Source organism: Leucopleurus acutus (assembly GCF_964270905.1).
Source record: "Leucopleurus acutus genome assembly, chromosome: 20".
NCBI classification, from domain to species: Eukaryota; Metazoa; Chordata; class Mammalia; order Artiodactyla; family Delphinidae; genus Leucopleurus; species Leucopleurus acutus.
This window is the reverse complement of record NC_139162.1, coordinates 53,498,987-53,525,084: the sequence shown is the minus strand read 5'-3', so window position 1 is coordinate 53,525,084 and position 26,098 is coordinate 53,498,987. Positions and strand designations below refer to the sequence as shown.

General features: G+C 56.1%; 3 protein-coding genes across 4 annotated transcripts; all 3 read left to right on the top strand.

Moving 5' to 3' along the window:
- On the top strand, positions 1-1,335 carry CLDND2 (claudin domain containing 2; the record flags this gene model as incomplete). The annotated part of the gene is made up of 4 exons (XM_082862144.1): positions 1-169; positions 520-657; positions 875-994; positions 1,250-1,335. The coding sequence occupies 4 exons, from the start codon at positions 1-3 to the stop codon at positions 1,321-1,323; spliced, it is 501 nt and encodes a 166-aa protein (XP_082718270.1). The 3' UTR covers positions 1,324-1,335.
- Positions 1,336-2,068: 733 nt separating this feature from the next.
- On the top strand, positions 2,069-13,914 carry ETFB (electron transfer flavoprotein subunit beta). Of its 2 annotated transcripts, none has more exons than XM_082862815.1 (6): positions 2,069-2,185; positions 9,205-9,363; positions 9,525-9,683; positions 10,411-10,473; positions 12,445-12,585; positions 13,705-13,914. In XM_082862815.1, the coding sequence occupies exons 1-6, from the start codon at positions 2,129-2,131 to the stop codon at positions 13,873-13,875; spliced, it is 750 nt and encodes a 249-aa protein (XP_082718941.1). In that variant the 5' UTR covers positions 2,069-2,128; the 3' UTR covers positions 13,876-13,914. The 2 variants fall into 2 exon arrangements, with proteins under 2 accessions (XP_082718941.1, XP_082718940.1); XM_082862814.1 differs by having other exon boundaries at positions 12,427-12,585.
- Positions 13,915-16,720: 2,806 nt separating this feature from the next.
- On the top strand, positions 16,721-25,058 carry VSIG10L (V-set and immunoglobulin domain containing 10 like; the record flags this gene model as incomplete). The annotated part of the gene is made up of 10 exons (XM_082862725.1): positions 16,721-16,814; positions 16,896-17,681; positions 18,104-18,397; positions 18,556-18,840; positions 19,865-20,119; positions 20,541-20,819; positions 21,236-21,529; positions 23,995-24,108; positions 24,333-24,487; positions 24,987-25,058. 10 exons carry the CDS (start codon positions 16,721-16,723, stop codon positions 25,056-25,058), a joined length of 2,628 nt encoding a protein of 875 aa, XP_082718851.1.
- Between the last annotated feature and the right edge of the window lie 1,040 nt (positions 25,059-26,098).

Genomic DNA, 26,098 nt, shown 5'->3' with positions numbered 1-26,098 from the left:
ATGGGGGTGAAGCGGAGCCTTCAAAGCGGGGGAACCTTGCTGGGCTTCTTGGCCAACATCCTCACCATTCTGTCCATGGCCACCAACTACTGGATCCGCTACTCTGGGGGCCACAGTGGCCTGTGGCAGGAGTGCAGCGGGGGCACCTGCTCCAACATCTCCTGCCAGAGTGAGGCCCCGCCGCCCAGCTGTCAGACCCTCCCCCCCTACTGGACAGACAGCCCCCCAGCACTGACCACAGCTGGCCCCCTCTCCTGACACTACAGCCGGGCACATCCTGCGGTGCCCCCGCCCCCAGCCCTTCCACTTCAGCCTAAGATCCAGCTGTCCCTCCGTGACCAGGCCACCAGGAACCCCAACTCGGGGACCTGCCTCCCTGTTGCAACATTAACCGCCGCTCACGATGTAACTTCCAAGTCCCCATCCAAAACCCTGACTCTGCTCCCAGCTCGGAGCCGGCGGATGGGGGTGGTGGCCAGGAGCGGCGCCAGCGGGGTTGATGCGGCCCGCTCTCCCCAGCCATGCTGGCGGTGACCGGGGCGTGCATGGTGCTGGCGGCGGGCTGCAGCATCGTGGGCTTGGTGATGGGGCTGCGGATTCTGTGCCAGGAGGGCGACTCGCGGGGCCGGACCACAAGTGCCATCTTCTTCCTCTGCGGTGAGATGGCATAGGGTGGGCCTGGTAGCTGGAGGAGGTAGGGGCCCCGAGGGGGAGGAGCTAAAGAGGCGGGGTCAGGGGCGGGGCCAGGGAGATGGGGTAGAGCAGGGACGGGAGGGCGGGCAAGAAGGGCGTGGTCTGAGGCGGTGGGCGCGGTCAGGGTGAGGCTGGGTGCAGCCCCCTGGCCACCCTCACCTGCCGGGTGGGCGGGGCCCAGGCCTGCTGCAGCTGATCGCCATGACAGGTTACACAGTGAAGAATGCACGGAAAAACGACGTCTTCTTCTCCTGGTCCTGTTTTTCGGGGTGGCTGGCTTTACCCTTCTCTGTTCTCGCGGGTAACCTAGATAACGGAAGAGGGTGGAGAGGAGACTGCCCCGAGGACCCCCCCCCTCCCTGCAGAGACTCCCCAGCTGTCCTCCCAGGAAACACCACAGTGACCTCCCAGGGACTCCTGAACACACTCCACTCTGGGCTCCCGTGGACCCGACAGAAACGCCCTTGGAGCCCCAAACCCCAGTCCCCGGGGCCCTCCCGACCATCCGCCCTAGGACTCACCCTCCTCCACCCGCCCTCCGTTCCCTTCCCGCCAGGCTTCTGCTTTCTGCTGGAGGACATGATCATGCAGAGCACGGATGCTATCAGTGGATTCCCCGTGTGCTTATGACCGCAGCTGCCTGGGGCAGAATAAAGGAACTGCTTCCATTGCCGCGGCTCCACGTGCCTTTCTGGGGGACCTGAGGACGCGGACACGGGGGTACCTGGAGGCTCAGGGAGGAAGTAAGGACACGAACCTATAGGGAACGTGGAGACATGGGGGGACACAGGAACGGAGATTCGGTCATGGACAGGACAAGAGTTTTGATGGGAACAGGGACAGGGGGTAGTGGGGTCAGGAGGGGACAAGGGCTCGTGGAGAGGATGTAAGGACACAGACATGGAGGAAAAGTGGAGACAGGGACGGGGGAGGACGGATATGGGGGAACGTAGAGGCACGATCATAGAGGGGATGAGGAACACAGGCACGGAGAGAATGGGGGGACTCGGACACATAGGCACCGCGACTCGGAGAGGCGAGTAAGAGGGGCGGAACTAGGGGAGGGGGCTAATCCTAGGGCACTGGGAGAAGCTTAGGACTACTCGTTGAAACTCCTCCCTGGCCACGCTTCCCTCCCCCGCAAGACCTTTCCCCTAGTTCTCGGCCACGCCCCCTTCACAAAGCAGTTTTTCCCTTCCCCTCCGGGTTCCGCCTCCCTCCCCAGGATCCTCTCCCCATTGGCCCGCATCCACTTGCCGCACCGCCCTCCCCTCAGGCCTCCTGATTGGTCCTCTGTCGGGGCGGGGAGGCGGGCACCGCAGCGGTTGACTGGCTGGTGGCGCGGGGCGCCGGCGCAGAGACGGACAGGGGGCGGGGCGTCCGGGCCGTGAGGCCGAGCGTGAGGACTGACCCGGCGGGTCGCCGCGGAGGGAAGATGGCGGAGCTGCGCGCGCTTGTGGCTGTCAAGAGGGTCATCGACTTCGCCGTGAAGGTGACCGGGCCCCCCTCTCCCTCCTCCCTGAGCCCCGCGGCCGTATACTTCCGGGGTCAAGAGCGCACACTGTATGAGGGTCTTCTGGTACCTCTGATCCTCTGCAGCTCTTCCCTCAAACGTCAAAGTCACACCTGAGGGCAAAGGTCAAGAACTGAGAGGTTCTGACGCCCGATCCCTCTTCATTCAAACCCAGCCCTTCTGGGTCATGACCCCGTTCCCCTTCCGCCAGTTCTGTGCAGGGCGAGTTACTTCTCTTTTTCTTACCTGCTGGAGGAGCCGTGGTTCCTGTTTGACACACGCAGAAACTGAAGCGCGGAGGGGTCACTCAGCTGGGAAGGGGCACCGCCGGCATTCCTATCCAGGTCCCTCTGACTCCTCATCCCAGCTAGTGCTTTGCACACAATCCAGGCTTTCACCCACTTGGCTGCATTGCACACTCAGTTGACTGTTCAGCACAGAAAAAGTGCTGTCATGGAGGTCCTATGGGAACCCAGAAGCTATCACAGCCCCAGGGCAAGTGAGGAGACGCTGGGAAGGGAGAAGTGTGTTTGCTAGACATGAAAACCAGTCTGACAAGTTGGTGGTATAGCTTACCACCTCCATGAGAGGGGTGGAGGGCAAGGTCTCTGAGGGCCTGACTTGTCCCCAGACAGAAGATGGTCCAGACAGAGATAAATCAGAGACAGTCCCTCAAGCCACTTTGTCTCAGTAGTTGGCCTAAACCAGACTGAAGGCAGTGACTGTCCATCCATGTATGTCCCCAGCCCGCAATGCCCATCAGACCAGGAGTCCACCTCTGTGTCCCCAGCATTGCCCAGTACGGGGCCTGGAGGCCTGACCCTCGCATGAAAACTTAAGCATCATTAACAACTCACCTTTAGTGGGTCCTTACGATGCACTAGGCAGCATTCCGGGTCCTTGATGGAGATGAACCTATTCAGTCCTTTCAATACCGTCTAGATTTTTATTTTATTTTTTTTGGTCATGCTGCGTGCCTTGTGGGATCTTAGTTCCCCAACTAGAGATTGAATCCTGGCCACGGCAGTGAAAGTGCAGAGTCTTAACCACTGGACCGCCAGGGAATTACCCTGTTTAGATATTGTTAATCCTGTTGGACAGGTGAGGACACGCCTGTGGAGGTGCTGTTGGCTGCCGGATCACCCGGCTAGGCAGCTGTAGCCGCCGTCAGGTCAAAATGCAACCAAGTCCTGCTCTCACTCAGCAGCCACTTGGCCTAATGACAGCTCTGGCAGTGTGTGGCAGGGGGGTTGCTTGTTTGGGGGACAGGCTCGTCTTGGGGTCCTGGGACCCGATTCTTCTGGTTTCCTTCCCATTCTGACTGTCCCTTTGGGCTCCCATTGCCTCCCTCAGCCGCAGCCCTGGGCCCTGGCCTGAGATGTGGGGTCATATCTGTCTCCCCCGCCAGACATGCTTACATGTAACTCAGCTCTGGGTCCCAGCATTGCGCCGCCCAGGACCTGGCCCATGGGTGCTTCTGGTGTTTGTGCCAAATGGGGAAGTGTGAACTCCTCCTGACATGAGCTCCTGTCCTTTTTCGCAGTGTTGGCAGGGCCGCCCCTCCCACGGTGCCCCAGGGCATCTCCCTGGATGTGTCTGAAACAAGTGATTCAAACGCTGCTAACTACCTTAATCACCAACCAGACGCCACCCCAGCCCTCCTTCCCTCGTCTCCCATAACCTGTCGTTTCTCAGCCCCGTCCCCCCTGCCCTCTCCATCTCTCTGCCCTGCTCCCTCTTCTGCAGCAGTTCAGGCTTCATCTTCTTCTACCTGAACCCTCACCGCTGTCTCCTCCTGTTTCCCCAGTCTCTCCCCTCCAGTCCATCCCCTCCCAGCCTGCGTGTGGGGGGCTTCCTGCCCCCAGGGCTGACCAAGGCCCCTCCGCTCATGCCGCCACTCCCAGCACCCTGAGGACAAAGTCCCAGCCCCTCCGCCACGTGCTCGAGCCCCTTCGTGGTCCAGCCCTGGCCCCCTGGCCCTCCATCACCCCTTTGTGCCTCCCAGCTGCTCATACTTTCCTGACAAACCCGGCTGCTGCTTGCCTTGGGCCTTTGCCCCTGCTGTGCCTTCTGCCTGGGTGCCCTTACAGCTCCCCGCTTCCCCCCTCTGCTTCTCATCCCTCCTTTGTCCTGCCTAACTCTGATCCCACTGATTGTAATAGGGTGTAGGGATTACCTGGCATCGCCACGTCCAGGAAGCCGCCGCCCCCCCCATCCCCTCAGGCTACCCTGATGTGTCCTTGGGTGCTCCTGCAGCCCCCTGGGCTTGCATCTCAGCCCTTCCCACACTGGATTGAGATCCTCTGTTTGCCCAGTTGTCACCCGCTGCCCCCAGACTGGCCGCTCCTTTCGGGAGGGGTTGGTGGTGGTGTGCAAGGTCTGACCCAACTCTGTGTTCCCAGCATTGCTTCCTCACTCCCTTCCAGACTTTCCTCAGAAGTCACCTTGTCGGGCTTCCCTGGTGGCGCAGTGGTTGAGAGTCCGCCTGCTGATGCAGGGGACACGGGTTCGTGCCCTGGTCCGGGAGGATCCCACAGGAGCGGCTGGGCCCGTGAGCCATGGCTGCTGAGCCTGCGCGTCCGGAGCCTGTGCTCCGCAATGGGAGGGGCCACAACAGTGAGAGGCCCACGTACCGCAAAAAAAAAAAAGTCACCTTGTCTATGAGGCCTTCCATGGTCACCTGCTTGGCCTCTCTGTGCCTGAGTTGACCCATCTAGCAAACGAGGATGGCGGTGGCAGTAACCCACCTACTGGGCTGTCCGGACGGTTAAATGAGTGAACACCTGTAAAGCCCTTGGAGGTTGCCTGCCTCCTGTTTCTGGCTGTTTCTTTCTTTCCTTCTTTCGTTTTTTCTTTTGGCAGCGCTCTGTGGCACGCAGCCAGCCAGGGGTTGAAGCCATGCTCCTCCATCCCCCAGCCCTGGAAGCACGGAGTCTTAACCAGCGGACCACCAGGGAGGTCCCCTCTGGCTGTTTCTGTTGAGAGTTAATTTGTTACACCTTTAGAGAGAAAGCCTGGAAGCTTCACTGAATCATCTCCCTCAATTTATAAAACATCGTTATTAAAAAAAAAAAAAAAAAAAGGATCATCACTGATTTTTCAGGCCAACCATGGTTTCCCGACTTACGTAATTTAACTAAACAGTGTTTTTGAAGCTTGAAATCAACTCAGGCTTCAAAGGTCTTCCCCGGAGAAGGTGAGCTGGCACGGGCCCCTGGTGCTGGAGAGCTCGCAACCCTTCCTCCTTGGGGGTCAGGAGTCTGGGGCTGAGAGTCCTGCCAGGGCCGGAGCAGGCTTGAGGCCCTCTCTTGGGCCCCCTGGCTTCCCAGTGAGGCCTTACACTGATGGGCTGCTTTCCTATTTATAAAGGGGAAACTCCTATCTTGGATTTTATTTTTTTTCATGAAAGACAGGGCTTTGGCCTGTTAGTTTCCATGCTGTTTAGTAAGTGTTTGATGAACGGACAGGTGCAGGTTTTAATGCATTACTCTTGTGAGCAAATTCTCATTCATTCATCCAACAAATATTTCCAGTGCATCCACCACATGCCAGGCACCGCTCTAGACCTTGGGGATACGGTCATGACCAAAATACCCATAAATCCCTGTCCTCATGGAGTTGACGTTCTGCTGGGGAGAAGACAACTAATCAGTACAGCATATGTCATATGGCAGGCATGCTCCAGAAGGAAACAAAGGAAGGGGGCGGGGAGAGTTAGGAGGGATGCAGTTTGAGGAAGATGACCAGGGAAGGAGGTGAGGGATGGAGCCAGGGGCGTGTCTGGGAAATTCTGGGGAAATCCTGGGTGACATGCCCAGCCCAGATTCTAGTGAAAAAAAAAAACCATGGACTCAGTGCATGGTGTTTGCTCCATGGCTTTTTCTGTAAAGTGCATTCATTAAGTTCTGGGGTTTGAGCCTTACTGTTGGTGCTAAGGTGACTTTTTCAAAATGAAGTAACAGTGATAGAAAGTGGGAGTTGTCCTTCTCCTCGTTCTCTTCCTCCTTTTAATGTTACCAGTCCCTGAGGTGCAGCCAGACTGGGGGACCCCTGCCTGAATCCCATATTCCCATCTCGGTTCTGTCCCGTGGATGGGAGGAACAACCACATCCTTCAGCCCCAGAGAAACAGGTGCAGGGAAATAGTCGCAGAGAGAGAGTCCCTGCTGTCAGCCCAGGTCTGCTCCGGCCAAGGAGAAGAAAGAGGTGAAGTCCTGAGCCAGATTAGGCAGGCTCCCAAGCCAGGCTTCTCTGACAGTCTCTCTCTCAGGCTAGAGCCTAGTTCAGCATCCTCCCCCGCTGGACTGATGTACCCACCAGAAACCCGAGAGTCCTGCTAGACTCTTCCCTCTCCTGCCCCCAGCACCCTGTCAGTTTCACCTCCACAGACCTCTCCAGTCCATCCACTTCCACATGTGGCTGGATTGTCCGAGCCACTGTCATCTCTTATTTCGGTGACCAACAGCTGCCCAGCTGTCTCCCCACTTCCGCTCTTGCCATTTTTCCAGTTTTCTACACCGAGATACAGAACGACCTTGTACAAACTTAAGTTGGATCCACTCACCTCTTTACCTTTCCTTGTTGTTCTTTGGATCAAGACCCAGCTCCCCGGCATGGCCTGCTGGGCCCTGCACAGTTGAATTCGTGTCCTATTGCTGCTGTAACTAGTTACCATAAACTCAGTGGCTCACAGCAACACAGATTTATTCTCTTACAGTTCTGGAGGTCAGAAGTCTGAAATGAGTCTACTGGGCTAAGATCAAGGTGTCAGCAGAGCTGCATGGCTTCCGGAGGCTCAAGAAGAGAATCCGTTTCCTGGCCTTCTCCAGCTTCTGGAGGCCACCTGCGTCCCTTGGCTTGTGGCCCCTTCTTATGTCTTCGATCAGCAGTCTAGCGTTTGCTCTCTTGGACCCTGACGCTCTCTCACCTCCCTCTTCCACTTGTAAGGACCCTTGTGATTACTTTGGGCCCACCTGGATAATCCAGGATAATCTCCCTCTCTCAATTCCTAAACTTAAATCACTTTTGCAAAGTCCCTTTTGCCATGTAGGCGACAGTCACAGGTTCCAGGGATTAGGATATGGGCATTCTGAGGATCTGTTACTGTGCCTGTCACCCCGGTTCAGCCCCTGCCAGCTTCGCTGACAGCACACTGTGTTCCCCTGGCCACACCAGCCTCCTGGGACTCCTCAAACCTCAGGGCTTTTGCACATGCTCCTCCCACACGGCCAGCACATTCCCTCACACTTCACCTACTCGATGCCAGTTCCTCTTTCAGGTTCAGCTCAAGTGCCACTGCCTCAGGGAAGCCTTCCCTGATAGCCTCCAACATCAGACTGGGTCGGGCCCCGATCGTGCTGTCTCACAGCTCCTGGACCCCCGTTCAGGAATTGTCAGGTGGTACAGAGGGGACTCGAGTGCTTGGGGCGCAGAGCACTGCTGACTGGCCGTGTGGCTTTGGGACAGGTGCTTCTACTCGGAGCGTCAGCTTCCTCGTCTGCCCACAGGGACAGCGACGGCTCCTCTTTCACGGGGCTGTTGCCGGGATTGATGAGTTAGGACATCATTGCTTAGAACAGGGCTCCTGCAGGCTGCTCCTGTAGTGGCCAGTGCTGTCATCCCTGTTTGCTACCAAGAGGATTGTGGGCGGAACAGTGGCCCCCCTGGGCTATGAAGTTCCTCATCCGTGGAACCTGTGACTGTTACCTTCTTTGGAGATAGAGTCTTTACAGATGTGATTGAGTCAAGGATTTTGTGTTTTTTGGCCGCACCGTGTGGGTTGTGGGATCTTAGTTCCCCAACCAGGGACCAAACCCAGGGCCCTGGCAGTGGAAGCGTGGAGTCCTAACCACTGGACCGCCAGGGAAGTCCCGACTGAGTTAAGGATCTTGAGATGGGGAGGTTCTCCTCGATTCCCCAGGTGGGCCCTAAATGCCATCTCAAGAGTCCTTATAAGAGAGGAGTCGAGTTTCATCTCACACACACACACACACACAGAGAGAAGGCTGCACGGAGATGGAGCACAGAGCTGAGGGTGAAGTGATGCCACCCCAAGCCAAGGAATGCTGGCAGCCCCTCCAAGTTGAAGAAGCCGAGGAATAGATTCTCCCCTCGAGCCTCCCGAGGGGCCGCAGCCCTGCTGACACCTTGATTTCACAGGAAAACCTATTTTGGCCTTCTGGCCTCCAGAACTGTGAGACGGTAAGCCAGCAAGTTTGTGGTCATTCGTCACGGCAGCCTTGGGAAACTAACAGAAGCAGTAGTTGGTTGTTCCTGCCATGCCCCGCTGTGCCAGACCGGGAGCTCCCGGGCCAGCAGACCTGTCTGCCTTGCACACGGCGGCGCCTAGGAATGCAGCGCAGGGCCAGTGTTCAGTGAAGACTCGCCGTGGGAGGAAAGCAACAACGAGGTTTGCTTGCCCTTGACCTTAGCCTGTTTGCAGAGAGAGGTTTTCAATGCTAGTGTTTTTCAGACTCGATCTTAACCATGTGTCGGTCAGGAAAACCATGTGGCAGGCTGGCAGTTTAAAAAAAAAGAACAGAAAATGTCAGGGTATGGTGTATAACGGAAGGGTTAGCATCGATCACCGAACCTTACATTGCCTTGGTATTTACGTTAATGTATAAATGTGTGTCGTGCATTTATAATACACTTGGGGATATTGTAACATGTACCTCTCGCAGTGGGTTATGGTAAAGAAAAATTTGAGAGACACTCTTTCAGGCCCGAGGAACAGCCACAGAGTAGGACGAGCATGGCAGACGTCCCTGGCGCTCAGCGAATGTCTGAGTGAGAAGGTGACCTCCACCCGTCTGTGAATTCTAACCCTCTCTGTCCCTGGAGCTGTGGGACCCTGGACAAGGCCCTGCCCCTTTCCAGGTCCCTGTGGTCCCCGTCCAGCCTGCGCGAGGCTTGGTGTCTCGGCCACCGCCCCCTCCCGACCCCCGCCTTCTCGCCCGCTTCCCCCTGACCCTGCCACCTCCCCTCCTGGCTGAGCAGATACGGGTGAAGTCCGACGGGACGGGTGTGGTCACGGATGGCGTGAAGCACTCCATGAACCCCTTCTGCGAGATCGCCGTGGAGGAGGCCGTACGGCTCAAGGAGAAGAAGCTGGTGAAGGAAGTCATTGCCGTCAGCTGCGGGCCTACCCAGTGCCAGGTGCTCGGGGGGCTGGGGAGGGGCTGTGACCCCAAGTCCTGGGTCTAAGGGAGGAGGGACTGGGGCCTGGACTCCTGGGTCTGAGGGAGGAGGGCTGGAGACTGGGCTCCTGGGTCCCCCTAGGGCTAGAAGCCAAGTCAAGCCCCTTCTCCGCTCCGCAGGAGACCATCCGCACGGCTCTGGCCATGGGTGCAGACCGAGGCATCCACGTGGAGGTGCCGGCTGCCGAGGTGGATCGCCTGGGTCCCCTGCAGGTGGCCCGGGTCCTGGCCAAGCTGGCAGAGAAGGAGAAGGTGGACCTGGTCCTGCTGGGCAAGCAGGTAGGTGACAGAATCGTGAAGCCAAACAGCAAGCTCATTAGGTTAGGTAACAAGCTTCAGGTGCAGCTGGATCCAGTCCCACGTGCTCCACACCCTCTCCTCTGTCTTGGCGTCACTCTGTGTATCTCCAGGCTCACATCCCACCAGCCTAACAAACCCAAGAGAAAATAAGCATCTCTTTCCCAAGGACTCCAGCAAAGCTTCTAGAGCTGGTACTTCATTGGTCCAGCTGGAGTCATGTGCCCATCCTTGAACCAATCACTGGGGTCAGGGATAAAACGTTCTCACTGGCCCAGGTGCCATTCATCTAGTTCCCTAGTGTGACTGGCGTAGGGTTTGACTAGAGGGAGGCCTCTGGATTATTTAGACAGCGGGCAAAGATTTGGCATCTGGGATGCCAGGTGCCTTCATGTACTCCTGGACGAGTGACTGCCTATCTCGGGGCCCAAGTGAGGGCATGGGATCATTCTAGACCAGGAGTCAGCAAACTGTGGTCCATGGCCACCACTGATTTTATAAATAAAGTTTTATTGAAATGCTACTGCGTTTGTTTACATAGACACTTCTTGTCTATGGCTGCTCGTGCACTGTAGCAGCAGAGCTGAGTGATTGTGACAGAGACCTGGCCCATTAGAGAAAACATCTGCCAGCCTGCATTCTAGAGAAAGGCCCAAATGGAACGTGAGAAGCTCCATCAGTGTACAGTCTTCTCTCTTTCCCCACTCAGGCCATCGATGATGATTGTAACCAGACAGGGCAGATGACAGCCGGATTTCTGGACTGGCCACAGGTGAGGCCGGAGTAGGGAGCATCTGCTGAAGGCCAGGCCTGGGGGCTCAGAACACAGCCACCCCTGTCCTTGCCCTTCTGGAGAGAGGCAGGTGTAAAGCAGGATGGCTACTCCAGTGGGCAGGAAGGAGGGGCGCACAGCCAGGACACCAGGCCACGTCTGGGCCTTCACATGCCGCTTCCCCAGCCTGCTGCTCCTCAACCACACCACTCATCCCTGCCTCAGGGCCTTTGCACTGACTGTTCCCTCAGTCTGGAACAGGGTTCTCTCAGATCTCCTCAGGGCTTTTCACTCCCCACCAGGTCTCTCCTCAGATATCACCTCTTCGGAGAGGCCTGCCTTGCCCACTGTCTATGAAAGTACTCACGCCCCCTCCCCAACCCCACATTTCCCATTCCAGTCCAATAGAAATGCAAGCGACATGGGTCATTTAAAGCTTTTCACAGCTACATTAAAAAAGTTAAAAAGGCCAAATTCATTTTAATCCTATATTATTTCACATAATAGATCGATAATATTATTTCAACATGTCATCAATAGAAAAAATATTGAGCTGGGAATTCCCTGGCGGTCCAGTGGTTAAGACTCTGCTTTCACTACCAAGGGCCCAGGTTCAATCCTGGTTGGGGAACTAAGATCCCACAAGCCGTGTGGTGTGGCCGAAAAAGAAAACATGAAAAAAAAAAATTGAGTTATTTTACATTCTTTTGGCTTTTGGTACGAGGTTGTCGAAAACCAGTGTTGTATTTTATATTTACAGCACATCTCAATCCACATGCTCAATTTCCATAAGAAATACTTAGATTCCTAATACTCATTGTTGAAAAAGCGGATTCACGAATCCAACTTGTTCCAAACAGACTTAAACGTTTTCCAATAACTGCATCAAGTATCCTTTTTTTTTAACAGCTTTATTGAGATAAAACTGACCTGTACAATAAACTGCACACGTGTAATGTGTACAGTTAGGTAAGCTTTGACACGTGTTACACACCCATGAAACCATCACCACAATCATGATAATGGATCTTACTTATTGGTTTTAAAATGTAAATTAATGAAATAAAATGAAAAATTCCATCCCCCCTCGATGGAACTAACCACATTTCACATGCTCAGAAGCCACATGTGGCCAGTGGCCACTGTGTATTTACTTGATTACCGGTGGTCTTCATTGCAGGATAAATGCCCCCCAAAGCCGGGTCCTTGTCGGTTGTGTTCATGGTGCATCCCCAGAGCCGGGCTCATGGGACATTCCAACTAAGACCTGAAAGATTTGTCCAGTGAATAAGTGAACGGAGAGAACAGGTTGGTTAGACAGAGAGGGTGTAGGTCACGTCAGGAAATGGTGGTTCAGGACCGAAGGGCAGAGGAGCCTTGGGCCAGAGAGTGGGTGCTGAGGGGGCCCCAGTGGATGTTTCGAGGATCAAGGTACACAGAAGGCTCTGTTGTTGGCTCAGCAGAGGGACCTCAAAGGGAGCTCTTGGGGACAGAAGGGTGGGCACGTGAGTCCATGACATGGAGCCTGGAACCAGGCTGGACACATTTTTGAGCCTCTCTCTGCCTCAGTTTTCCTCATCTATAAAATGGGGATAATAGCACTTACCTCAAAGAGTTCCTGTGAGGATCTGATGACTTAATACAGTCGCTTAGAACAGTGCCCCAAACTCCATACATGTTCATTATCATTAAGGAAGGGTGATCCAACGGGCAGGTTCAGGACATTAGGACCTACACCCTGGGTCCCAGGAAAGACCCTCCCCTGGAGTTTTGAGTTCCCTTCTTGTGGCTTCCTCCTGTTTTTAAGCTTGATGTCTGTAGGTCACCTTGCGGGACTCCCACTTCTGTTCTCATTCATTGGCCCATCCGTGTGCTGTGCACTCAGCAGTGGCCTGCTCTGTGCCTGCACTGGGTTGACCTCACCTGTGCTCCCCCAACGCTGTCCCTCCCCAGGGCACATTTGCCTCCCAGGTGACGCTGGAAGGGGACAAGGTGAAAGTGGAGCGGGAGGTCGATGGGGGCCTGGAGACCCTGCGCCTGAAGCTGCCTGCCGTGGTGACCGCTGACTTGCGGCTCAACGAGCCCCGCTACGCCACGTTACCCAACATCATGGTGAGTGCTTGGCAGGTGGGCCACTGGGGGCCTGGGGACGGGTGAGTGCAGCAGGCCCAGTGCCTCCCTGGTGGTCAGGTGGGAGGAGAGAGGACCCAAGAGACGTCTCCTCCAAAGGAAGGGGTCACCCGGTCACTAACGGAGCGGGTTCACTGAATCATTTCTGCCAATAGTGAGAGTTCGAGGTTGCGGGGCAGTGGCTGTTTTGGCGAACAGGGAGGGTTTGCTGGTTACCTCAGCCAATAGAAAGGCTTCACTGGACTCTAGGAAGGGTTCCCCTGTCATTCCAACCAATGGGAAACGTTCACTGTGTGCTCTTAGCCAAGTAAGGGGGATCCATTAAGTCATCTTGGTTTTGTCAGGGAAGGTTCCCCCGGTAATCATTACCAACAGGAAGGCAGCATTTAGGCCATCATGGCTAACAGGAAGAGTTCACTGTTCATCATGGCTCTAGAATGGGTTCATTGGGTCATCTCAGCCAATAGGAAGAGTTCAATGTATCATCTCAGGCAATACGGAGGGTTCAGTGTGTCATCTCAGCCAATAGCGTTTAATGTGTCATCTCAGCCAGTAGGGTGAGTTCAGTGTGTCATCTCAGCCAAAATGGAGAGTTCCGTGTGTCATCTCAACTGACAGGGGGCGTTCAGTATGTCATTCCATCCAACAAGGAGGGTTCATTGAGTCGTCTCAGCCAGTAGGTGAGTTCAAGTGAGTCATCTCAGCCGGTAGGAAGGTTTCCGTGTGTCATCCTAGGCAATAGGGAGGGTTCAATGAGTCATCATCTCAGCCAACAGGGAGAGTACAATTGGTCATCTTGGCCAAAAGTCTATTGAGTTATTATTGCGAGAAGAATGACTTTGCCAGTCCGTTCCAGCCAGCGAAGGACTTCCCACGGCGGTTGACTAAAGGTGGGCTCCCGCGATAGGAGGGCTCCCCAGGGCATCCCAGGCAGCAGGAATTGTCCACACCAGGTGTGGCCCTGTAAGAGGTCAGTGGGCAGGTCCAGAAGGCTTCAGCCAATGGGAGTGGTTCTGCAGACGTGGCACCCATGGAAGGGGGCTGCAGGAGTGTGGGCAGGGGCTTGGGCAGCCCTGTGAACCGTGAGCCTCCCATGTGCAGAAAGCCAAGAAGAAGAAGATCGAAGTGATCAAGGCTGGGGACCTGGGCGTGGACCTGACCTCCAAGCTCTCCGTGATTAGCGTGGAAGACCCACCCCAGCGCACAGCCGGTGTCAAGGTGGAGACCACAGAGGACCTGGTGGCCAAGCTGAAGGAGACTGGGCGCATTTGAGCCCTTTCCCTGAAACCCGGCAATAAAACCATGACTCTTGCGGCGTCTGTCTTTGTTAACTCATTCCCCAGAAACCCATTCTTTGATTCATTCAACAAACATTTACTTAAGTCTCCTGTGTGCCAGGTCCTGTGCTGGGTGACGCTGGGGAGCCAGGGGAGTCGCATCCGGCCCCTGCCTGTGAGGAGCTTCCATGGTGAAGGGGGCACAGACAATGGTGCCAGGCCCTTGTTGAGACTTGGGACGCAACAGGGAATGAGGCCGGGAGGTCTGGTCCTGGTTGGGGAGACAGACAAGCAACAGACAGTCAAAACCTAGTGTGAGGATGAAGAGCGGGGGCCTGGAGCTAGACATAGTGATTTTAGACCCTCACCCTCACACTTAGCAGCTGTGAGATCTTGAGTGAGTTACTTCCTGTCTCTGATCTTCAGTTTCCTCATGTGGACGATCGAAATAGTAAGAGCTTGGTGTAGTGGTTGGGGGCCTGGGGTCTAGAGCCCAAGGCCCTGGGTTCAGCTCCCAGCCTGGCCAGTCGCTGGCTCTGAGAGGACCTTTGGCAGGTTCCTATTCTCTGAGCTTGGCTTTCTTCCTCCATCAGGTGGAGTTAGTGATAATACCCATCTTCTGGTTGTGTGTCACGGCATGACAGACCTCTCCACAACCTGGTGGCTTAAACCAAAAATCATTTTGCTTGTAAATCTGAAATTTGGGCAGGGCTTGGCGAGGACAGCTTGCCTCTCCTCCACGTAGCATCAGTCTGGGTGGCTCAAATGGTGTGTCCAAGATGCCTCAGTCATGTGCCTGGCAAGCTGGCTGGGGATGTTGACTTGAGCTGGCTGTTGGCCAGGGACCATGATTCCTCTCCACTGGGTTGATTGAGCTTCCTCACATCATGGCAGCTGTGTCCCAGTGGGAATATTCTATAATGTGGGAAGTGGAGTATGCCAGTCTCTCAAGGCCTAGATGCAGAAACTAGCACAGGGCCACTTGTGCTGTACTCTCTTGGTCTGACAGTCACAGAGCCTACCTAGATCCAAGGGAGGGGGAGATAGACCCTATTTCTTAGTAGGAGGAGGGTTGAATTTGTAACCTTTTTTTTTTTTTTTTTTTTAAGCGGAGCCTGTGCTCAGCGGCCATGGCTCACGGGCCCAGCTACTCCGTGGCATGTGGGACCTTCCCGGACCGGGGCACGAACCCGTGTCCCCTGCATCGGCAGGCGGACTCTCAACCACTGTGCCACCAGGGAAACCCTGTAACCATTTTAAAGCTACAAAACCTACCCCATGAGTTTTTTTGTTTTTTTTAAAAAATACCTATTTATTTATTTGGCTGCGCCAGGTCTTAGTTGTGGCTCACGGGATCTAGTTCCCTGACCAGGGATTGAACCTGGGCCCCCTGCACTGGGGGCGCGGAGTCAACCACTGGACCACCAGGGAAGTCCTCCCATGGGGTTTTGAAGGGTAATTAATGTAGCATCTTCACAACCATATCCGACATGCAGAAAATGCTTACTCTGTATTTTAACCATTATTAGCATGGGGTGGTAGGGAAAGCGTTCAGGAGGAGTGAGCAGCCTGACCATTGTGCACCAAGCTCTTCCCTCTGGCTGTGCAACCTCCAGCAGGTCCCATGATGTCTCTGAGCCTAGTATCCTTGTTTGTAAACACCCAGCTCAGAGCATTTGGAAGTGTTCAGCCTAATGCCCGGGAAGGGGAAGAATTTCGCACAGTTCCTGGACCACAGCAAATGGGTAATTATTATTTTGGTTCTTGATAAGGTGAGACTTGAAGGACAAGTTGTGGTTAAGCCAGGTTGGAGGGGGTGGGGGAGTGAGCCAGAGCTTTCAGGCAAAGGAAACTGTCCCGGCCAAGGCTGGGAGGGGAGAGAGGGCCTAAGAATGGCAGGGTGTTCAAAGAGGAAGTGCTGGAGGGGGAAAGGAGTGGGTGGGTCTGGGCCACGCAGGGCCTGCAAGTTCTGATGAGGAACTTGGTTGTCTTCCAAGGCCAGGTGCTGGGGAGCCACAGGAGGGCTGTGAGGGAGGGGGCCACTCGGGGTAGAAAGACTCAAGGACCATCTGGGGGGCCACGGACTGGAGGGAGGAGGCTAGGCAAGCGGACAGAGGAAGTCAAGGCCTGTGCTGGGGTCTGGCTGGTAGAAAGAAAGGGATGGAGCAGAGAGATTCAGGGGGCAGGAGGGGTGGGATCCAGAGACTGACAGCCGTGAGGGGAAGGAACAAGGGAGGAAGGCTCCCAGCATCCCTCTAGATGGCGGAGCCACACTGGAGATGGAGAATGCAGGAGGGTGGGGTTAGAGGGAAGACTCTACGTTTAGTGGGACATGGGGCATGTTAAGACCTGGGGGTTGAGGAGACACAGTTCCGGCTCTCAGGAGAGAGAACTGGGTGGAAGATAACCCTTTGAGACTCGGCCCTGAGGGCAACAGGGGACCATGGAGAGCAGAGGGGGAGCAGGGTCAGACACGGGTATTTGAAGATGTAGGCAGGACAGAGTGGACCAGACGCCAGGAGGCTGGGGGCGGGGTGCTCTCTCAAAGGGCACCTGACCCTCCTCCAGGAAGTCTTCCTGACTTCACCCCCCCACCCCCCTCCACAAATTTGTTACTAAGTTTCCAGCTGGGACTCCACCGTCTCACCGTCTGCCCCCAGGGTGTGGGGAGTGCAGGGGTTACGCTGGGCCTCGGGACTAGCTGATGAGGACAAGTGGGGTGGGGTGGGTGTCTCAGCCATATTATCTGGGTGGGGGATCCTGGCACCTCCCACTGGATCTGGCTCCCTTCCCCGCCCAGGAAGCTATCCGTCCTGTTGGACTCGTCTAGCCCGGGAGGAATGGGTGCAGGCCCTGGGTCTTGCCCCGGTTTCCTCGCGGGTGCAGCTGGCACCATGGGCACCTCACGGGCTCTGCTGCTCTTCCTGCTGCTGGGTAAGCCCCCCACCCAGCCCCTTGCCCACCATTTCCCTTTTCTGCAGCCCAACAACTCTCTCCCTTCTTTTTCCTCTGCAGCCTCGGGAGTAAGGGCCCTCGCCTTCAAAGCCTCTTCAGGAATTCAGAGAACCAATCTCTCCTCGGACTCAGAAAGATCTTCCCAGGGCCCGGGTTTGAAAGTTCCCTCCATCAAACCCCCCAGCTGGAAATTTCCAGATCAGTCTCCAGGTTCAAAAGCTGATATCCCTCATTCTGAACGGTCTCCTGAGGTGCTGAATTTGAAGGACGTGCCCGGGTCCTTCCGGTCCACTGTTTCTGCTGAGGGCAAAAAGCTGAAGCTGGACCCCTTCTCTGGAAAACCTGGTTCCAAAGTAGTTCCTCATGCCTCGGGTTCTCGAGTTCCTGCCCCAAACCCGGAGCCTTCCTCCTCTGTTAAGACCCCAGCTTCCAACAGGCAAGTCCCCAATACGAACACCTCTGTGGAGACCCCAGTTTCAAAATTCTCTCCTGAGGATGCGGATCCCAAAGTTGCCTCAAGCTTATCCCCGCAAGTGGGGGACCCTCTTGCGGTGCTGGTGGGGACCACAATCCAGCTGCCTCTGCTTCCAGTTCCTGGCCTTGGTCCCCCTTCCCCTCTGGTGGTTTGGCGCCAAGGTTCCAAGGTGCTGGCAGCTGGGGCCCTGGGGCCAGGGTCCCCTCTCATCAGCCTGGACCCCACGTACAAAGGCCGCCTACGATTTAACCAGACCCAAGCGAGTCTGGAACTCTCCTCTGCCCAGCTAGAGGATGCTGGGGTCTACACAGCTGAGGTCATCCGGGCCGGGATCTCCCGGCAGATGTGGGAGTTCATTGTGCGTGTATATGGTAAGTGGGCCCTGAGGTCCAGAGTGCTGGCTGCAGGGGCTGCTGTGGGCAAATTACTGCTCTTCTGAGGATGTGTTTCCTGCCCCAGAGGAAGGGGTTCCTAGACAGGGGAGAGAGGACTTCTGGGCTGGAGGGAGGGAGAAGAGGAGCTGGGGGTCAAGACAGGTGCTTGAGGGAAATTGGACCTGGGGACCAAAACTCCTGGGAGCCCGGACTCCCAAGTCCCAGAGAGGGGAGAGCTGGGGACTCAGACTCATGGGTCTGTGAGAAGAAGAGGACTCTTGGGGCTAAGAGGAGGGCTAAGAGGGGGCCTCGGCTGGGGCGAAGTCCTGGGTGTAAGAGGTGGAGGGAGCTGGGGCTCCCTGGTCCTAAGGGACGAGGGGGCTGAGAACCGAGTCCTGAGTCCGTTCCCCCTCTCCCAGAGCCCGTGTCCAAGGTGTCGGTGAAGCCTGAGGCCCCGGAGACCGAGGAGGGGGCGGCGGAGCTCCGGCTGCGCTGTGTGGGGTGGAGGCCGGGTCGCGGGGAGCTGAGCTGGACCCGGGACGGACGCGTCCTGGAGGCAGGGGACCCTGCGGGAGTGAAGCCACCCCGGATCCGCGTAGAGGGCGACCAGCTGCTCATCGCGCGCCCTACGCGCAGCGACCACGCCCGGTACACCTGCCGCGTCCACAGCCCCTTCGGCCACGCGGAGGCCGCGACCAACGTCAGTGTTTTCTGTGAGTGCGGCGGTGCCTCCGGTCGGGGACAGGGATCTGAGGGCTCAGGCTCCTGGAGTCCCTGGGGAGGAGAGGGCTGGAGGTCCAGTCTCCGGAAATCCTGGAGGAGTCCCAGTTGACCCCGACTCTCGCGGTTCCGACCCCCTTCCTCCGCCTAGACGGCCCGGATCTGCCGGTCATCACTGTCTCCTCCGACCGCGACGCCGACCCCGCCCTCTTTGTCACCGTGGGCAGCAACGTGACCCTGCGCTGCACCGCCGCCTCGCGGCCACCGGCCGACATCACATGGAGCCTGGCCGACCCGGCCGAGGCCGCGGTGCCCGCCGGCCCGCGCCTCCTTCTGCCCTCGGTCCGGACCGGCCACGGCGGCGCCTATGCCTGTCTCGCTGCGAACCCGCGCACCGGCCACCGCCGCCGCTCGCTGCTCAGACTCCTTGTGGCGGGTGAGAGCGGCGGGGTGGATGGAGGGGCGGGGCCAGCCAGGAAAGGCGGAGATGCCCGGGAGAAGGGGCGGAACCAGCAAGGGGCTGGGATACCCGGGGGGGGGATGGGCGGGGGGAAAGAGCGTGGTGGGGCGTGACCGGCAGGGAGGGGCGGAGATCCCAGTAGAAGGAACGGGGGGGGGGATGCACAAGAGAAGGGGAGGAGCAAGGATGGCCAGGAGAGGGGGCAGGGCCAGCACCGAGAGGGCGGAGCTTCCTGGGGATGAAGGAGTAGTCAAGGAAAGGGACTAAGTTGCTTGGGCCAGTAAGTGGGATCAGCAAGAGAAAGAAGTTACCTGGGAAAGGGGGCAGGGTCACGAGAGAAAGGGGTGGAATCATTCTAGAAAGGGGCAGAGTCGTCTTAGAAAGGGGGCAGGGCCCACTAGGAATGGCAGGGATGTCCAGAAAAGGGGAGGGTTCAGTAGGAAGAGGCTACTCGTGGAGTAATCAAAGAGGGGGGGCCAGGGCTTCCCTGGTGGCGCAGTGGTTGAGAGGCCGCCTGCCGATGCAGGGGACACGGGTTCGTGCCCTGGTCCGGGAAGATCCCACATGCCGCGGAGCGGCTGGCCCGTGAGCCATGGCCGCTGAGCCTGCGCGTCCGGAGCCTGTGCTCCGCAACGGGAGAGGCCACAACAGTGAGAGGCCCGCGTACCGCAAAAAAAAAAAAAAAAGAGGGGGGCCAAAGTAACCTGGTAGAAGGGGTGGAGCTAGAGAAAAGGTCGGGGTTACGTTTGGAAGGACAGGGATCAGTGTGGGAGGATGAAGTTTCCTTCGGAAAGGGGGGCAGTCAGTGGGGCTGCGACTGCCCACTTAGCCCAGGAGTTGCCGGGGAAAGGGAGCGGGGTCTGCAAGAGAACGGGGCAGGGTCAGTGCCTACAGGGCAGGGCCAGGTGAAGAAGGAGTGCAGTGAACGCGCGAGAGGCGGGGCTCGAGGGGAGCTGGGAGAGAGCTGACTGACCCCTTGAGCTCTCCCTCCCCTCTACAGATCTGCCCCCCGGGTCCCCACAGTGCTCAGTCGAAGGAGGTCCTGGGGATCGCGTCCTCCTCTTCCGCTGCTCGTGGCCCGGCGGGGTCCCTGCCGCCTCCCTGCAGTTCCAGGGTCTCCCCAAAGGCGTCCAGGCGGAACCGGTGTCCTCGGTGCTCCTGGAGGCTGTCCCCGCCCACCCCCGGCTCAGCGGCGTCCCCGTCACCTGCCTTGCTCGCCACCTGATGACCACGCGCACCTGCACTGTCACCCCGGGTGAGAGCTTCTTTCCTGTTTCCCGAGGAGGAGGGGCTATTTCTTTGCTCCATTAGAACTTGAGAAAAGGGGACTTCCCAACTACAGGAAGAGAGATTTCCTCTATCTTTAACCCTACAGAAGGTCGGAGGTTTTCCTATACCTAAAGCAGGGGCGGGGCCAAAATTTATTTCCTGGACGGAGAGGACTGACACTTTCCCACGTGTTCAGAGCCATACATGGTTGAGAATAATATGAGTTTCCCAGGCCAGGACCTGGCCTGTCTCACGTACTTCCCAAGTCCTTGTTAAGGAAATCAGATGAATGAATGAGGGAGGGAGTGAAAGGGCAGATCTTCCTCTTTTGGCTAAGGTGCCCTATTAGATTCATCAAAGGGCACAGGACCTGTTCTCTTTCTTGATTGGGTTTGTTCCACCCACAGAGGCCCCTCGAGAGGTGCTGCTGCATCCGGTGGTCGAGGAGACACAGTCAGGGAAGGTGGAGGTGGCGCTGCAGGCCTCTGGCTGTGGCCCCCCTTCTCGAGCATCTTGGGCCCGGGAAGGGCGGCCCCTGGCCTCCAGAGGCCGCGGGCACCTGCTGCTCAGCCAGGATGGGCAGAGGCTCCTGATAGGCAACTTCAGCCTGAACTGGGACTTGGGAAATTACTCTGTGATGTGCAGTGGGGCGCTGGGTGCTGGGACCGACAGGATCACCCTCACTGGTGAGCCCCATCCTTTCCCGGAACCCAGGTCCTCCAGCCCTCTCTTCTCTCAAACCCAGGAGACTGGGATTCCAGCCTGTTCCTCCCTCAGACCAAGGAGCCCAGGCCCTCAGTTCCCTCCTCCCTCAGACACAGAAATCTTGGTCCCTGGCCTCCGCCGACCCCAGACCCTAGAACTCCCACCCCCAGATCCCTGACCCGTCAGGGAATCCTGGACCCCAGTCACTTTTTCCATGAAACCCTCAGACCCAAGAGTTTGGGCCCCCAGTTCCTTCCTTTCTTAGACCCAGGAGTTGGGGTCTCCAGACCCTCTGCGCCTGGGACCTAGGAGTCCAGGCCCGTGGCCCCCTTTCCTCTCCCTGCTAGGACCCATGAATCCAACCCCCACCTTGATTCCACCCCCGCCCCCTCCCCAGGACCTTCTATCTCCTCATGGAGGCTGCAGAGAACCCGGGATGCAGCAGTGCTGACTTGGGATGTGGAGCGAGGGGCCCTGATTAGCAGTTTCCAGATCCAGGCCCAGGAGAGCCCTGACCTGAGCAGAGCCACCATGTCCAAGGACTGGACCTCCCTGCTCACCCTCGGACCTCGGGATCGCTCAGCTGTGGTGCCCCTCCTTCCTCAGAAGCCCCAGGTCTGGGTCTTTCGTATCCTGCCCACTCTGGGGCTCCAGCCAGGGACCCCATCCGACAGCCGGGTCTACCGTGCCGGTGAGTTGGAGCCGCTGGGCTTCGTCCTGGGCTGAGAAGCCCTTGTCGTGGGCTCCCTCCTGTCAGTCTGTTTTGTTGGATCTTCCTTCTTTCTCTGTGTTAGTTTCCTGGGGTTGCTGTAATAAGGTACCATGAAGTGTGTGGCTGGAAACAACAGAAGTGTATCTCTCCTAACTCTGGAGGCCAGGAGTCTGAAATCAGGGTGTCTGCAGGGCCGTGCTTTCTCCGAGACTCTGCGTAGCCTTCTTGCTTGCCTCCTTCTAGCTTCTGATGGTGACGGTCAATCCTTGGCACCACTCCAGTCTCTGCCCTCAGCTTCCCACAGCCTCCTCCTCCCTGTGTGTGCCTCTGTCTTCTTTTTTTAAAATATAAATTTATTTATTTATTTGTTTTTATTTTTGGCTGTATTGGGCCTTCATTGCGGTGCACGGGCTTCTCATTGCGGTGGCTTCTCTTGTTGTGGAGCACGGGCTCTAGGCGCGTGGGCTTCGGTAGTTGTGGCGTGCGGGCGCGGGCTTAGCTGCTCCGTGGCATGTGGGATCTTCCTGGCCCAGGGCTTGAACCCGTGTCCCCTGCATTGGCAGGCGGATTCTTAACCACTGCGCCACCAGGGAAGCCCTGCCTCTGTCTTCTTGTAAGGACACAAGTCATATCAGATTAGGGCCCACCCTCATGATTTCATCTCGACTTGATTGGTTGAATTGTGTCTCCCCCCAGAGACACTGTAGTCCCCTTTTATCCTCGGTTTTGATTTCTGAGGTTTCAGTTACCAGGGGTCAACCGTGGTCTGAAAATATTACATGGAAAATTTCAGAAATCGGCGATTCATAAGTTTTAAATTGCGTGCCTGGGCAGCATGATGGACTCTCACGCTGGCCCCCTCCATCCCACCTGGGATGTGAATCACACCTTTGTCCGGAGTATTCTGCCTGTTTGAAACTGTCTCAGTTATCAGCTCAACTGTCACGCTATGTCAGTGCTTTCGTTCAGGTAACCCTTATTTTAGTAATGGCCCCAAAACGCAAGAGTAGTGATGCTGGAAAAAGCATAGAATACGTAGGGTTTTGTACTATCCGTGGTTTCAGGCATCCACTGAGGGTCTTGGAATGTATCCCCTGAAGATAAGGGCAGGGGGAACTACTGTATACTGACGTCCTGACCCTCAGTACCCGTGAACATGACCTTCTTTGGAAAAGAAGTCTCTGCATATTATCTTGATTACATCTGCAAAGACTCTATTTCCAAAGAAGGTCACATTCACAGGTACTGAGGGTTAGGATATCACTGTATCTTTTTTGGGGAGACACAATTCAACCAGCAACACTCCCCAACTTCTAAGTATTGGATGTGTCAGCCCTCAGCCCTCTTCTCCACCTATATTTCTCCCCAGTGTGGCCTGTCCACTCTCATCACCTTATATATCATTAATACTCAGATGACTCTCAAATGTCTGATCTCCAGCCCAGACCTCTGAACTCCAGACTTGACATCTTCACTTTGGATGTCCAGCTGGCATTTCAGACTTTACATGTCCAAAATAGATCTCTTGAGGTTTTTTTCTCCCAAACTACACCCTCCCCCCCACCCCCCACCAACTCTCCAGTCTTCCCATCCTGGGACAGGGCACCACCCAAGTGCTGACATCACCTCCAACATCCCAAATACCAGCAGGGTCCCATCGCTTCCTTCTGAAATGCTTTCCCAATCCGTCCACTTCTTTCCATTACACTCTGGTCAGACACCACCGTCCTCTCTTGCCTGGACTGCAGCAGCCATTTACCTGCTCTCTAAATGCCCCCTCTTGCCCTCTTACAATCCATTCTCCAGGTAGAAGCCGAAGTTATGCAAATCCGATCACGTTGTTGCCGCCTTGCTGAAAAGCCTTTCGTGCCTAGGCTCTGGCCCCTGTTAATCCCTCTAACTTCATCCTTTACCTCTTCCACCTTCATTCTGTGTCATCCACCCACAGTTTTCATTGAACACAGAAAACTCTTTCCTACCTCTGAGTCTTTGCATGTTCCGTTCCCCCTGCTTGGAACACCCTTCCCCCTGTTTAGCATGCCCGGCTCCTTACTCCCCAGGTCTCTGCTCAAATGTTCCTCAAGGACCTTCCTTCACCCACTTTTCTAAATGTCACCTCCCCCTTCCATATTTTCTATCATAGCCCATTGATTTTTTCTTCTGAGCACAATCTGAAATTATGTTATTTATTTGCACATTCGTTTCTGATTTCCTCCTAAAATGAACCCTCGCGATAGCAGGTATCTTCGTTTGCTCACCAACGGAGCTTCACCACCTGGCAGAATGCCAGGCACACCACATTCACTAAGGAAATGTTAAAGGAATTGAGAGTGCTGGGGTCCCAGATTCCTGAGTTCTGACGGGGGGCTGAGGCAGGGGGCTCAGGAAACAGGTTCAGATTTGGCCCCCGCTCTCCTTATCCTCCTTCTCTTGGTCTCTTCCAGGCCCCATCCTGGGCCCCGGGGCCATCGCTGGCATCGTCCTGGGCTCCCTACTGGGCCTGGGACTCCTGGCAGCACTTCTCATCCTGGGCATCTGCTATCTGTGCCGCTTTCAAGGTGAGTGAGTGACTGAGTGGTAGGTTCCCTACAAAGAGTCCCATTGGTTCAGCATCTGAACCAATCAGCAGCAGTTACCTCATCCAACCTGCCTGCCTACCTCCATATCAGCCAATCAGCGTAAGGCTCCACCTCTCAGCCCAGTTTCCCTTGCCGTTGACTGCGTGGGGGTGTCAGAGCAGCCAATCAACTGCTTCTATTTCTCTTCCTCCTCCCTTTCCCAGGAAAGACTCCTAACAGAAAGAAGAGTACGCCCAGGTTGACCCCTGTATTCACCGTACCGGAAAATAGGATGCAGAGCGTGACCCCAGAGCAGACCCCACAGCCTCTGCCCCTCGAAGTTTCTCTGAAGGACCCTAGCCCAACCAGAGCCCACTCAGTGAGTGTGGGTGCCCCAGTGTCCCGGAATGGGGTGGAACTTTTTGTGTTTTAGTCAGGCAGAGGAGATGGTTTGAATTCTCTTCCTCCAGCTTTTCTTATTGGTTTACAAAATTGGTAGATTTTCCCTGTCATTTTTTTTTTTAAATATATAAAAGTTGGACAGGACTTCCCATCCAATTTTTATATATATTAAAAGAAGTGCAAAATTCCAATTCCCCACCCCGCCAAATGAAGGAAAACGCCTTCATTCTTTTCCATAAAAATTGGCAAAACTTCCATTTTCTCTCCGAAGTGGGATAGAACGTCTTCTTCCCCATAAAATTTGGGTTGTTGCATGTCTTATCTCTCCCAAGGGTGGCTAGACACTTTTTCCTCCTTGCAAACGGAGGGAACTCAGCTAATTTTGGAATGGTGCGAGCTAGCTCTAGAAAAGGGTGAGTTATGTCACATCCAGGGTAACCCCTGAAGTTGTCCCCCTTCCCTTCCTTCTCTTCCAGGCCTCTGGTCCGAGGACAGTCAACTTTCCACGTGGGGACCCCAAGATTGCTCGGACAGCCACGCACGTGTGACCAGGGCTAGTGGCCTGCTCTGTGCAGGACTTTTGGGACGGGACTTCCTGTTTCACTCCAGCAGCAGTAGGGGACCTCCTGTCCTGTTGTGACTGAAGGTTGGACCCGTAAGGTGGGACTTCCTGTCTCCCTCTCTCAGCGCAGAAGACTCGCCTTGTATTTGTGCAGCTAAGGAGATGGGACTCCTGGGCTAGGAGAGACTCCTGCTGACCTAACAGTGTGGCTTGCACAACCTCCAAGCAGTCGAGGACCTGTGGCCGACCGGCAGGGCTGTGCTGCCCCGAGCTGGAGAGGGCGGCCTGCCTCCATTCTCTAGAAAGGTCTTCCTATGTCAACGTTTGCCTGCTTCAGGCCACACTCCATCCAGCTCCCGGGGTCTCCATCTTAGATCAGATCGCGTTCCTCTTCTCTTTAAGCCCTTCTATGGCTGCCCGTTGCCCTTCAGATATTGTCCAAACTCCTCATCATGACCTTCAAAGTCTTGTGGTTTGGCCTCTGTCAGCCTCTCTGACCTTCCCTTCCAGAAGTTTCACCCCTGCTTCTCTCCACCATACTTAAGTTTGCCTCCAGGCCTTTGCTCCCAGAGTGTACTGCGCCTGGAGCAACATTCTTTGCTCTATGTCATTCATTTATTTTGCGGTACGCGGGCCTCTCACTGCTGTGGCCTCTCCCGTTGCGGAGCACAGGCTCCGGACGCGCAGGCTCAGCGGCCATGGCTCACGGGCCCAGCCGCTCCGCGGCATGTGGGATCCTCCCGGACCGGGGCACGAACCCGCGTCCCCTGCATCGGCAGGCGGACTCTCAACCACTGCGCCACCAGGGAAGCCCTATGTCATTCATTTTTCAAGTGTAAAGGTAACCGTTACCATCTTAGAGGACCCTTCCCTAACCCGTGACCCTAACGTGCCTCAGTCATGGGTTTAGGTCCCAGAGGCCCTGAACCACCTGCTCCTCGTAGTTAAACACATAACTATTTGTTTAGCCTCCGACCCCCTCTTAACCGGGAGCTCCACGAAGGTGGAGACCGTGTCATTATCCCC

Bases quoted from the DNA above. Each gene is read 5' to 3' on its own strand.
- ETFB (XM_082862814.1), top strand. From the start codon at position 2,129: ATGGCGGAGCTGCGCGCGCTTGTGGCTGTCAAGAGGGTCATCGACTTC. The intron at 2,186-9,204 runs GTGACCGGGCCC...CTGGCTGAGCAG, and splicing joins TCATCGACTTCGCCGTGAAG to ATACGGGTGAAGTCCGACGG. The intron at 10,474-12,426 runs GTGAGGCCGGAG...GTCCCTCCCCAG, and splicing joins GATTTCTGGACTGGCCACAG to GGCACATTTGCCTCCCAGGT.